Here is a 14,593-nt window from a genome sequence, read left to right on the forward strand (position 1 = left end):
GAGATTGACAAACACCATAGGATTAAAAAAAAAAAAAAAAAAAAAAAGGCACTAGAAAACCAAATTATAATGGACAACAAAACTAAGACTGAAGGCACAACACTCCAAAACCAAAACTGAAACACAAGGAGAACAAAGCATCGCTTCAGAAGCCTTTTCCAAGAGGATGTGAATACGAGGCATTAAATGGGATGCCAGTAAACCATCCTCCCTCCCAAGCTGCCTGTGAGTTATGCTAATGGGAAGTGGAGTATAAATAAGCAAGCAAGGATGACAGATCACTTTTGCTAAGTAACCTACATCACCAAGTGGGCCACACACTAGCTTCTTATCCTTATACTTTCAGAATCTGGGTCTACTGTGTACAGTGCCATGTTGTATAACATAAATAAGATAATGTAAATTATTAATGTAGAACATTAATACTTTTTTTTTAATTGCACTTTTTTTTTTTTTTTTGGTCTTTTTGAGACAGGGTCTCCCTGTAGCCCCAGCTTTCCTGAAACTCACTATGTAGACCTGGCTGACCTTGAACTCACAGAGATCCACCTGCCTCTGCTTTTCAAGTGCTGGGATTAAAGGCGTGCTCCACCACACCCTGCAAAATTGCACTATTTTTGGCTTTAGCTAAAGTATTAAAGTATCATCAACATTTCAAAGAACCCAGGTATTTCTCAGTCTGTTCAGAGAAAGACCATTAAGATAAGACAAAACATTTTCTCTATTTAAAAAATTATCTGGTTTACCACTATTCCATAAACAATATCTCAACTCATCTCAGTAATTTGTTATATAAAACTTTTACTTAGTAATTCATGTACTTTAATTAAAAGTCTGAAAACTTATAGCCATTACCTAGAGTTTTAGTCTGAGTCTAATAAAAAAAAGTGTTATATGGAGAAATATGGTTTTATTTTGTTATATAACTAACCTAATCTATACTGAGCATGCCAACTTTAAGAAATATAAAGAAGAGGTAGGCTTTCATCACCATGCCCTCCAAACTAGGAATTCCTTGGTCTCCGATAAACCAAGATGACAGGCACCTTGTAATACAGAAATGATCCCATGAGATTACAGCTTTTATTCCATAGGCTTCGCATAGCACTTCCCTTTCTATACATCCTGGCTTGACTGTAAGCCATTTGGTGAGTGTAAGGGAAATCATAAGGAGTTTATTCAGCAAGGCCATAGCTGGTGGCACTTCTTTCCCAATACAGTTAATCAAGTCATTCTCAAAGGCCATCCTGCAGCAGCCTGTTTCCAGAAACCACACTTCAAGTATTATACAAAATATCTTAAGGGCATTCTATTCAGTGTTACCTTGGGCTATGAAATAAGAAACTTCATGTAGCTGAGGGCTGCTTGTTCTTAGAACAGGAGTCACCACTCTATAGTTAGCATGAATTTCCCATATTCCCATAATCTTATATAAAAATTTTCACATTTTATCCTTGAGTTTTACAGGAAAGATTTTAAAGAATATTGTTCTGGGAACTAGAGCTTATCACTGTTGACTGGAGAATATGCTCTGGCCCACTAGGTACCAAGTTTTTTTAAATACTTTATTTATTATTTTTATTTTATGTGTATGAGTGTATTGCCTGCATGTATGTGAGTGCACTCGTGTCATGCAATGCCTCTTTTGAGGTCAGAAGAGGGCTTCAGATTCCCCTGGAACCGGAGTTAAGGACAGTTCGTACCACCATGTGGGTGCTGGGAAGCAAACCGGGGTCCTCTGCACAAGCGGTCAGTGCTCTTAACCCCTGAGCCATCTCTCCAGCCCTGGTACCTATTTTTAAATAATCTAATACACACTTCTGATCTAGCAGTGCTACTCCTTAGGATTCCTACAGAGATCACTCAAAATGTTCACAAAGATGTCCATAGATATTCATCATAACACTATATAGTTATCTAAAACAGTAATCTATTTTAAACAGGTATTTACTAATATATTCACACAATGAAATACTATATAGTCATTATTTTCCCTCCACTGGCTGAAAAACATCCATTACATATTAGCCACCCCCCCCCGCCTTTTTTTTTTTGTCTTTTTGAGACGGGGTCTCCCTGTAGCCCCAGCTGGCCTGGAACTCACTATGTAGACCAGGCTGGCCTTGAACTCACAAAGATCCACCTGCCTCTGCCAAACATATTAGCTTTTAAAAGAAAGTTACAAAGAAGTTTGTATTCTAAGAGCCTACTTTTACAGATTTTCATATAAGACAAACACATACAAATTTGGGAAATATGCCTCCAAAATATTAAGAGTGGTTACATTCAGGATTGGTGGGGTTTTATTGTTGTGTTTTTCATATATTCTTTAAATATGGTACAGTACTATACCACATATGTCTTTTATAGTAAAAACCAAGATTAAATCTACATTTTTGAAAAATGTAAACTTCTTTAAATTGACCTTTTCTACACCTGCTGTTTTGTATAATGATCATGTACAAAGTACAGTGGAAAATATCCACTTCCAAGTTGAAATCAAGAAAACGAGATGTTAGCATCTTCAACACAGCATTATATGTTACTCACTGTATCATGGACTTCAGCAACTTCTGAATGTGGCAAAATCTAAAAAGAAAACAAATTTTCTCAGGACTGGTTTCATCTCATAAATCTGAGTCCGATTTAATAAGCACCCAGAGTTTACAAATGAGTTAAGTGATAAAAAATAATGTTTCAAGAGGTGGTATTTAGAGGTTAGGGATGTGTAATACAAATTTTACACTAGAAACTAAATCTTTAATTTTTTTTTTCTTTTAAATTCTGTAACTTACGACATTACAGTCTGTCAAACTGTAAAGTTCACTATGGAACCTTCTAGGAAGAATTTCAGTTTTCATCCTTTGTATTTAATTCTACCAACTTTTTCACTGTATAGGTCCTGTCTTTAGTTTCTAAAACATGCCACTAGTATTTCTACTTCACACTAGTATTCCCCAGTTCCCTAACCTCATGTGTCCTCTCAGTAGGTGAATGCTCATGACCGACCTTAGTTCTTTACTTGTACCTGCTCTTTTCCACAGGATTACAAAACTCCAAGTCTTTTATTACTTTTATCCAGACAATTTCCAAGTTTTTTTCAAATCCAGTATATCTCTAAAACATGTCTACTCATATATTTGGACATTGCTACAAATTAACTTCCAGCTCTAATATTCTGCTAAGGAAGGGCTTTAGGCCTTCATGTCAAAAACAGTACTTATTAGCTCTCTCCAAAACAAGCTCCCACACTGTTCACCCATCTTTCTTTCATGTACTCAGACCTAACCCTTCTTTTTCCCCAATTTCTAATCAAGTTATTAAGTTCTGATTATTTTTCACCTATATAATAATGTTCTGTCATCTAGTCCTTTTCCCATTAACATCATCTGGGTCAGAAACACATGGACCTTATTCCTCAACTTTTGCTTCTCCTTTTCAAAATGTGTTCCCACATCCAGTTTCATACCATTCATTTACCATGCTAGGTACCACATTCAAAAAAGTGATAAATCATGCTTCCTATCGTCAAGACCAACTATATACATTGCAATTTACTTCACACTGAAATGAGTTATTAGTTTAGGACTACTCAATATTATTCACTTTTTAGCACTCCAAATTCTGGTATTTTATTTTTCTCCTCTGTGAGTACATTAATCATTAAACCTTATAACTTTCTGGAACTAGTGTGAAACTTAATAACAGTTTACATGGTATGCTCTGTAGATATTCTTTCAAGGACATAAAAGACACAAAAAATGAATCCAGACAAGATTCAATCAAAGTTAATTTACTAAATGATCATGTTGGCTATGTTGTTCCTCTACTCTAAAACATCTGATACACTGTTATTTAAAAACTAGCTGGGTGTGGTGGCGCATGCCTTTAATCTCAGCACCCAGGAGGTAGAGGCAGGCGGATCTCTGTGAGTTCAAGGCCAGCCTGGTCTACTATAGTGAGTTCCAGGACAGCTGGGGCTACAGGGAGACCCTGTCTCAGAAAGATTAAAAAAACAAAACAAAAAACAAAAATGAAAAACTAAGCCTCATATCCTGCTATTTAAAATCTACAGTTTCGCTACAATATTCACCCCACAGAAATGTTTTAATCTCCCACAAGACAACTTTGTAACTTTATTTAATTAAATTCTCTGATTGCTAAAACTAATTGTGGGGAGTCATATGTAATTTTCTTTCTTTCTTTTTTTTTTTTTTTTTTTTTTTTCCCTGGCAAACGAAAATTCTCAGACCATAGCAGCTCAACTCAAATCGCTAATTCTGTGTCAAAATTCAAGCTGAAGTTATCTTTCCCAAACTCTAGCTTCCTATGTAAGTCCTTTGACAGTGGACAGCTATCTCACAGTATCTGTCCTAATGCTTAGTTATATGAACATGATATTCCATCTGTGCTGTCACTGCATCCTTCTGTTATCAGCAGAAAACTGCAACTAGCACTTACAGCCTCACCACCATTCATCAGACCCAAGCTCTTTAATGTCTTTAATCTGTGTTTTAAAAACATCATTTAGACCTGGGCATGGTGGTGCATGCCTTTAGTCCCAGCACTCTGGGAGGCAGAGGCAGGTGGATCTCTGTGAGTCCAAGGCCAGCCTGATCTATATAGCGAGTTCCTGGCCAGCTAGAGCTACAGGAAGACCCTGTTTCAAAAAAGACCAAAGAACAAAACAAAACAAAACAAAACAAAACATCATTTAGACCAGGTTTGGTCATGCAGGCCTGTAATCCCAATTACTAACTAAGGAGGCTAAGGCAGGAGGATCGCAAAAATTTATGGTCTGCCTGGGAAATTGAGACCCAGATTCTGTCTCAAAATAAAATGCATGAAAATGGGTGGGATTACAGCTCAGTGGTAGAACACTTGCCTTGCAAGCATGAGGGCCTACATTCAATCCCCAGCAGAGAAAGGAGGGAAGGAGAAAGGGAGGCTCAATCCTTTAGGACTATGTCAGAAGCTACTTCATCAGAAAACATTTCCTGAAAGTCCACTCCTCACTGAACTATCCTTCCTATCATGATTCATTTTTCATTACATAACACAAGACATATTTAAGTATTTTTGTCTTTCTCCATTCAAATAGTATTCCACTGGAGTGAGAATTGGGTCTATTTTGTTTACTTCTATATTCCTTAAAAGCAAAGAGGACCTGGCACATTATAAGCATTCAAAAAATATATAAAATACATGTATGAGTGAAAAAAGGCTTAATAATTTATAAAACTAGTCAACGGTGAGAATTTTTAAATTTTGTATTATTTTTATCTATGTGTTTTACATGTGAGGGGATGGGGTGCATGTGCCAAGGCACTCAAGTGGAGGCCAGAAGACAACTTCATGAAGTCAGTTCTCTCCTTCCACATTAACATGGGTTCTGAAGATCAAACTCAGGTCACCAGGCTTGTATGGCAAGTATCTTTACCCACTGAACTGTTTTCCACATCGCTATCTATTAAATGGATTGGTTCAAGTTCTCTTCGCAAAATAAGTCTTCCTCATCTTTTTTAGTTTTCAAAAATGTAATACACTGCATACCTAATGTTACACAAAGAATTAACATAGAGAAATAGGAAGTCTGAGGTTTTTTCTTTTTTACTCTTCAAGCTTGATATGAAGCCAGATGACCTTGAACTTCTGATACTACTGCTTCCACCTCCAGAGTTTATGAAGTCTGGATTTTATGTCTAACTTTATCACCTTTTATAGGCTGTGCTCATATCCTAAAATTCTGTTATCATTAATAATTCAACAGAGAAACTGCCTCAATTCCAAGAACATCCTTAGTTGTCATCCACATCATATTCAAATTTTCTTCTACTATTAGTCTATGGCCATAGTATATCCAAATTCTATTGCTAAGAACACCCCCAGTTTGTCAGTCTACAACCATTTTTAGTAATGGAGCAGAAGTGGTATTTATTTGGGCACTGGTAGTCTCTTGCCATAACTAAATCAACCTCCTTCAAATTCCTTACACACTGAGAAGTTCAAAGCTGATCAACAGGATTTTCAGTTGTAACTAGTGTCATTTGCATGATGGGATTACCAAGGGGAAAACTATGGTTATGAAACAAGAAAACAGTGTTAACTATTGATTATATAATCAAACCTATAAGCCTTGCCCTTGATCCATGAAACATTTTCCTCTAAATCTTACTCCTTAACCATAGGTGTCAGAAAAAGATTATGAAAACAACATAACCAAACCACATTATCACATCATAAAAACCAGTTATATTAGAAATGCACGTAAATAAATATGTCAAGAGTTGATGCTTAATCGTATAAGGAATTTGAATGATTTTAATTTTCAGTTTGAAATAAGAACTTCTTTCATTTGGCAAATTATCTGTATTCTTTATATATAAACTTTACATTTAAATGAGTCAGGGTCAAGATCTGAATTAAGACATAAGAAATTAATAACAAGGAGCGATACCTCAGTGGTTAAGAGCACTGGTAGCTCTTGCAAAGGACCCTGGTTCAGTTCCCAGCACCCACATGGCAGCTAACAGCCAACTGTAACACCAGTTCCAGGGGATCCATCACCCTCTTCTGATCTCTGTGGGCACTGCACAACACAGGTTTACTTACATATGTACAGGCTCATAAACATAAAATAAAAATAATAAATTTTTAAAAAGAAATAATATCTACTGTTCTAGAATTCCATTCTGTTCCTAACATACCACTACACAAATTACTATACCTCAAGCCAAAGGCAAGACTGCTAACACTATGAAAATGTCAGCCTCCAAGATTCATAAATCTACCATACATTTAAAAAAGTAGCCAGCTACTTTCTTGTCTCAGCAACCATGCAGTGCCCAAACATCAAATGATTATCCCAAATAAAAAGTCAAAATTAGCTATAGGAAAACAAAGCTCTAAAACTAATAGTGCATCAAATATTTCTTAAAACATATTTACATTAGATAATACATACAAAAACACTTTAAGGATGCTTAAAAGACTAGGTGTAATAATCTATATAAAAACATTTAAATTTTTTAAATATTTTATTTTTATTTTATGAGTGTATTGCTTCCATGTATGTAAGTGCACCCATGTGTGCAATGCCCACAGAGGTGAGAAGAGGGTGTCAAATCCCCTGGAAATGGAGTTATGGACAGCTGTTAGCCACCATGTAGGTGCTGGGAACTGACATTCAGTGCTCTTCTGAGCCATCTCTCCAGCCCCCTAAAAATACTTTTAAAAGATGCTTATCGCACAAAAGACCTAGTGCAATGACAAGAAAAGCAGAATTAGAGTGTCTGTACTTAAATTTCAATACCACCTGCTGACTGGCTAACAGATCTTTGGCAAATTACCCTTCCAGAGCCTCAGTTTCTTTATTTCTAAACAGAGTATCTACTTCATAGCCTTACAGAGAAGATCAACCAAGAATGTATATGCGACAAGGTTAGGACAGAGGACATTGTAGGTTTTTATTTTTTTCTTAGTAAATAACTTTCTTTTCTTTCCATACAAGTATAGTTAATACAACAGTATAAGTTCTAGAAATCTAAGAAGGGGGGAAAAAGGCAAAACTCAGAATAAAAATGGTACAGAAAACTATCAAGCTGCTAGAGAAAGCATGGGGAGGTACTTAATTCATTTACACTTTCGTTCACTTCATTTGTCCAACTACGAGAGCTTTTGACTCCAGAGAACAGTAAAACAAAGCACAAGAGAAGCCTTATAGTGAAAGAGGAACTGTAAAGCTGACCACCAGGCCCAAGATAGTATCTCACTATGTAGCCCTGGCTGGCCTAGAACTTACTAAGTAGACCAGGTTGTCCTCAAACTCACAGAGTTTTAAAAGATACTACTAATACCACTACCTCGAAAGTGCTCGGATTAAAGGCATGGGCCACCACCCCCAGCAAGTTTCTTAATTATAAAACCAAGGAATCTTTAAATGATCTCTTCCAAAAGTAGCGCTTGGTAAGCATCAACTACACATCAGATATTATAATGCACCTTTTCTCTTTTTATGTACTTACAGAACCCCACCATATTCTAATCTCCCTAGAGAGATATTACTAACTAGAGTACTGCCACTAAAAAACTTGCAATCTAAGAAAGAATTAAGAATTAACATCATTTGGAACAATAAAGCAACCCATGATGGATAAGGAAGAACCAGCCTGAATCTTCAGGTTCTGTAGATATATATCTCTAACTACTCTCACATATTTTATATATGGCTACTGCTACCACACAAGCTTTAATCACTGTTTGTATGCTCCCTAATCTGACCAACAGCCTCTGTTGCTACTGTCAACCTTAGTTGTAAATTTCTATCACCTTTGGGAACTAAAGGTACTAATGTCTACATCTCACCCTCTGAGATTTTAACTAACTTGAACAAGGGTATAGTCATGCATCAAAATTTTATAAATCACACTAGACAGCTCCAATGTTCAGAACTGGACATGCGCACCTAAAACCTTTAGTACTGAGGAAGCAGAGGCAGGAGGCGGGCCGCAAGTTCAAGACCTGGGATACACTGCTGTTTCTAAGTTAGTCAAGGCTACACAGTAAGATTTGTATCAAAAACAAAAACAGAAAAGACTCCAATGTTCAGTTCATTGTCCTTTAAATATTTCACAATTTTGTCAAGATGAATTTCCTAAACCACAATTCACAGATTAGTTCCTGATTCAAAAAAAAATCAGTGGTCTGATAGTATCTCAAAAACAAAATCCCAAACAATAAAAAAACAAAAAAAATGTATTCAAGGCCCTATAATCTGATTCTGGCACAGATGAGATACAACGCAGGAAAAATGAGAAAAGCTTAGCATCTGGAACCAAAATGTATGCCAGCTCTGCTACTTACCTGTGTGACCTTGAGAAATTTATCTGTGTCCTCAACCATTAAACATGAGTGATAATACTCTCATACGATTGTGAAGATTAAATGCTTAGAATAGCACTTAGAATAGTTTCTGGTACATGCAGAAATTTAATACCTCTTAGCTGCTACTCATTTCTTTTAGTTTATTTCTTAAAAATTCCCCTACTGAAGCTGGGCGTGGTGGCACACACCTGTAGTCCCAGCACTTGGGAGGCAGAGGCAGGTAGATCTCTGTGAGTTCAAGGCCAGCCTGGTCTACATAGTGAGTTCCAGGACAGCTGGGGCTATAGGGAAACCCTGCTTCAAAAAAAAAAAAAAAAAAAAAAAAAAATCCCCTACTGCAATAAACAGCATTTTAGGCCTATGAGCCCTAAAACCTACTTTCAACAGTGTAGGCATGAATGCACCAAGGTGAGGAATGTACTCAATAAGGTAGGTTTTCTCAATTCCATATGTAAATGGTTTACCAAATTACATGTACATGTATACTGTACACACACATTCACAACACACATACACAAATAAATCCTTTCTCAAGCTTTTTCTTGCACCATGCTGCTGTTTTCATATTAAATTTGATAAATTTTTTTCACTTTTTTTCCTTGCCAAATTCTATCTTTTATTATCTGATTAAATTCTCATGTTTTAACACATGACAAATTATAATGGCAATATAAACAGAACTGCTTAATAATAATAACAATTTGCATAATTGAGTAAACCAAAAATATACAAAAAATTTAATCCCAAAATGCATCAGTAAGCAATATGATGAAGTCACTTTTTCCCTATATGAGTACTGTGAAGGGAATTCTGGGCTTACAAGAAGAAGCCTCATGAATTTCGGCAACATTTGCTTTGTGATGCTGAGCAAAACCTTGAAGCACACTAACCTTGCATATAAAAATTCCCAATCTCAGCATTTTTTTTTCAGTCAGTCCTTAGAATTGAATAGCATTGAGGATTTTGTATGTAGAGATATTTCATGAACTCAAGGACCTGACTATGAGCACTTGTCAATACCAAGATCTCTGCAACAATAATAGAAATAAATTCTCAAGGAGGAGCAAAGCACATGGACGAAGGTGTGGGTTTTTAAGAACACAGATTGAAATGCTTCATTACATTTAGAAAGGATCGTTGCTTGAAATCTCATATTAAGATGTGTTCATGCAGGTGCCAAGAACAATACCTTGATGGATTACAGTACAAAGAGGGAAAGAGGAGGAAGGCATAGCACTACATATATTACTAAACGCATTTCACCCGTAAAGGGGAGAATGTTGATTTCATTCATCTCACTTAGTTGGGAGTCTGACTTAAGAAGAATTCAAGTTCATTGAGATCAACTCTAAAGATGATAGGATTGTACTAAGAACAGAAAGAAAAGGGAAGAGGAGCACGATAAATGTAAGCTCATTAAGAAAACTTAAAAACACTATTTTTCTTCATAGAAAGGCAGCAAAAGAGCATCAGACTCTAGTTGCATCTTATATCTATGGTGACCTTCATGACGTTTGTGATCTATGGGCCTGATCTAGGGGCCTCCTGTGTGTGTGTGTGTGTGTGTGTGTGTGTGTCTGTGTGTGTGTGAGCATTTGCACCAGCACACGTGTATGTGTATCCCTAAGAACAATCAGGACACAGAAGTCAATAGCAATACAACATAAAACCTTGTCTTCTCTAAATGCTACTGGTACCCTATGTCTGGACTTTTGCTCTGAAGACAGCACCTTTACAGAAGGAATCAAATATTTATAATATATCATTTTCATATTTTTCAATTAAAATTACAACTTTAATATCTTGCACTATTTATCACAGTTCAATTTAATTTTCTAACCAAAGAAATATTATGATTGCTGCTTCTGAATATTAAAAACAACTGTGGTACTTTAGGACATTTTTAAAAATTATTTATTTATTAACCACATACTTGGAAGAAGCATTTCATTACCACAGCATTGACATATTCAATAACAATTTCTTCAGCTAAGATGCATCTCTTTCAAAATTGGCTGTAAATTTTCAGCTTTACAGTTCAATTATTACAGTTATACAATATTGTATACAGTATAAACTCTATGAGACACAATTAAATGACATTTTAACCTTTATAAAAGCTCTCCATTTCATTATTAAAATACACAGTTTCATACAGTAAAATTCATTTTAATACAGGAGACATTAAGACGTTTACAAATGCGCTTCTAATCTCTATATATCTGATTATTACTAGTTACAGTCGGATATGTTCTGAGCTCCTTGGCATCTGAGCGTGGCTATAAAGTTGTCAGGTAGATTTCAATGGTAATGTTTTTCACATCTACTAATTATTAAGGAGCAAATTTTTATGCTTTGAACTTATAATTTATCTTTTTTTAATTTTTAATAACGACATGATTAGAAGAAGCATTTCAATACAGCTTTAACATATTCAGTAACACGCTCCAGAACAAGAGTACATCTCTTTCACAAGTGGGTGCAAGTTTCTAGGTTCACAGTTATAGAATATTGAATTCAGTATAAGCCCTGTAAGAAATAAAATTGAATGTGTTTAACCTTTAAAAAAGATCTCCATTTCATTTTAGACTACATTGTTCCTTGCAGAAAGACTCATTGTTTTTGCTACTAACATTGAGATGTTGGGGCATACATCTCTAATCTGTATGCATCTGATTACTAGTCATAATCGGTTGCACTTTGATCCTTGGGGCCTGTGTATGTCTATAAAGTGATCGGGTAGATTTCAAAGATAATGTTAATCAACTCTACTAATGAGAATGACATAAATTTCCATGCTTCCTCCTCATATATAATACATTTTTTTTAATTTGTTGATTTTATGTGTGTGTGTGTGTGTGTGTGTGTGTGTGTGACAGAACATGCCAAACCATCTTATTCAACTATACACCCACTTCCCAGATGGCACCCTCCCATAGCCTCCCTCCCCCCACTAGAGCCCTTATACTCTGATATCCCTGCTACTGCCTGCTGTGTTGTAGGCACCCCCAGCCATTCCCCACTACTTGACCTTCTGGTGAATCTAGTCAGCCTATCTAGAGGTCTGTTTTAGGAGGGTTAGCTGTTCCTCATTTAGCAGTAATCAGTTGGCAACATTCCTTTATACAACATTGGGATCAGCTGTTTATTTTCCCAGTTCTATGCTGGGTTATTATCTGGGAGTCTCTTTGGCCACCCTGGCCAACTCAAAAGAAGGTATTGCCTGTCTGGCATTGTACCTTTTTCTGTAGCCTTTAGCTATGCATAGGTACTCTTAATAAATTATATTGGCACCTTTAATCTCTGGTTATACTTTCATTTGGGTGTTTGAGGCCAAACACTTGGCCCAGATAAACCAATTTATTTTTACTCTCAAGATTGTTTGAGGATCTGTTCCTCAGGGGTCACATGGGCTTGGAAGGAGCCCCTGGCTCCTTTCTTTTACCAGTTCTGCCTATGTGAAGATAAGTCAAAAGTCCTGCTTCACCATGGTTGGCTTTGCTTGGAGGCATGGAGGAAGTGATTCCTCTGTGTTGACCCTCCTCTTTTTAGATTGGACACTGGTTCAAGTCCATCCGGTGGGGTCTCCTCAGCCTCCTTGATCAAGAGGACAGGTGACCCATCACAATTACAAGACATTTTGAGAGACGATCATAGTACCCTGGAACTAGTTGACCTAGGAGGGCAAGAAGCAAAAACTGTCCTTTATGTCCCTCTGACCAAATTATTATAGGCCTCAAAGTATGTCTGTTAAACACCTAAGAAGGTTAGTTCCAACAGTCTGGTACTTTTAATTACTGTGTGTCATGTAGAATAAATCGTGGGTAAAGACCAATTGTTCTCAGAAAAACCTTAACTAGACATATATTTCTTGATCTGCTATGTATAATTTGTCAGTAGGTTGTAGGAGTAACATGGTTCCCTCTGATTTTCAAAACTAGCTACCCATTGTTTCTCTCCCCATTGTCTCACCCCTCCATCACTGTTTTCCCACTTAAGGTGCCCCCACTTCCCCCTTTCTCTCTTAATAATACCCTTCTAATACAGTCCTACCTCACTTGAGCTCCTCCTTTCCCTTTATCCCCTAGGTTTCTTGTATAACCTTCCCTCCCTCCACCCTTAAACTAGTCCAATTTTTATCCATAGCTCCCTTATTAAGGCCTGTTTCATACTGTTCTTCTCTTTCAGGTTCTGTCTTTTCCTTTACCTCCCTGTTTCATTTCCATTATCCAGGTTCCGGTAGTTATGTCTGGATACATAGTCACTTATCAACGTTTGGTTCTAGGATCCACATATGAGGGAGAACATATGTAAATTTTTTCTCTGAGTATAACATTTTGTAGTTCCATCCATTTACATGCAAATTTCATGATCTCCTCTTTCTTTACTGCTGAGTAAAACTACATTGTATAAATGAATCACATTTTCATTGTCTATTCAACAACTGAGGGACACTTAGGATGCTACCATCTCTTAGCTCTTGTGAAAAGAGAAGCAACAAACATGGATGTACAAGTATCTCTGCAATAGGATGAGGTCTTTGGGTATATGCCAAGGAGTGGTATAAATGGGTCAAATGGTAGGTTCATTTGTAGTTTTTTAAGAGTTCTTCACATTGCTTTCCATAGGGGTTGAAGCAGTTTCCAACCCCACCAGCAGTGGATGAGTGTTCCCCTTTCCCCACATCCTCTCCAACATTTAGTAGCATTTGTTCTCTTGATCTTAGCCAGTCTGACTGGGGTAAGGTGAAATCTTACAGTGGTTTTAATTTGCATTTCCCTAATTATTAGTGATGTTGAACATCTTTTAAGATGTTTCATACCCATCTTAACTTCTTCTTTTGAGAACTTTCTGCTCAGCTCCTTAGGCCATCTTTTAATTGGGTTACTTCTTGTCTTGATTCTCTGTTTTTTGAGTTCATTATACATCCTGGACACTAAACCTCTGTCGGATGTGTCCATGGTGAACATTTTCTCCCATTCTGTGGGTTTTCTTTTTGCCTCCCTGGTTGCCTCCTTTGATGTACAGAAGCTTTTTAGTTTAATGAGGTCCCATTTGTTAATTCTTGCCCTTGTATCCTGAGCAACTAATGTCCGGTTTAAAAATCCTTTCCTACATCTGTATCTTGTAGGTTTTTCCCAATGTTTTCTTCTTAACAGTTTCAGAGTTTCAGGCTTTACATTGAGGTCTTTGATCCATTTGGAATTGACTTTTGTACAGGGGGAAAGAGAGGGGTTGAGTTTCATTCGTCCACAACTGGAGATGCAGTGTTGCCAGCACCATTTGATAAACATGCTGTCTTTCCTCCAGTGAATATTCTTGGCCCCTTTGTCAAATATCAGGTGGATGAAAATGCACTTATTCATATTTGGGTCTTCAATTTTGTCCCATTGATCTTTAGGTCTATTTTTGTGCCAGTACCATATTGTTCTTATGACTATAGCTCTGTAATACAGTTTAAAATCTGGTATAATAATTCCCCCCGACATTGCTCTTAGTGCTCAGGGATGTTTTGGTTATAGGAGGTCTTTAGTACTTCCATATGAATCTTAGGATGGTTTTTTCCAATTCTGTGAAAAATGTCATGGAGATTTTGATTGGCATTGCATTGAATCTATAAATGACTCTTGGTATGATGGTCATTTTCACAATATTAATTCTTCCAATCCATGAGCATGGGAGCTCCTTCCATCTTCTCATGTCTTCTTCA

General features: G+C 36.7%; 1 protein-coding gene across 4 annotated transcripts in view; it reads right to left on the reverse strand.

The window, feature by feature from the left end:
* Osbpl8 (oxysterol binding protein like 8) overlaps positions 1-14,593 on the reverse strand; it is a 206,673-nt gene that overhangs the window by 108,077 nt on the left and 84,003 nt on the right. For 2 of the 4 annotated variants that reach the window (XM_008851931.3, XM_029555514.1), the window contains one exon: positions 2,551-2,589. The exons of the other annotated variants lie outside the window; for them this stretch is intronic. In XM_008851931.3, the coding sequence (XP_008850153.1) occupies positions 2,551-2,589 (39 nt within the window). The remainder of the gene's footprint in view (positions 1-2,550; positions 2,590-14,593) is intronic. 4 annotated transcript variants of the gene reach the window in all.

The sequence above is a fragment of the Nannospalax galili genome, unplaced genomic scaffold (genome assembly GCF_000622305.1).
Source record: "Nannospalax galili isolate Female #2095 unplaced genomic scaffold, S.galili_v1.0 scaffold390, whole genome shotgun sequence".
Lineage (NCBI taxonomy): Eukaryota > Metazoa > Chordata > Mammalia > Rodentia > Spalacidae > Nannospalax > Nannospalax galili.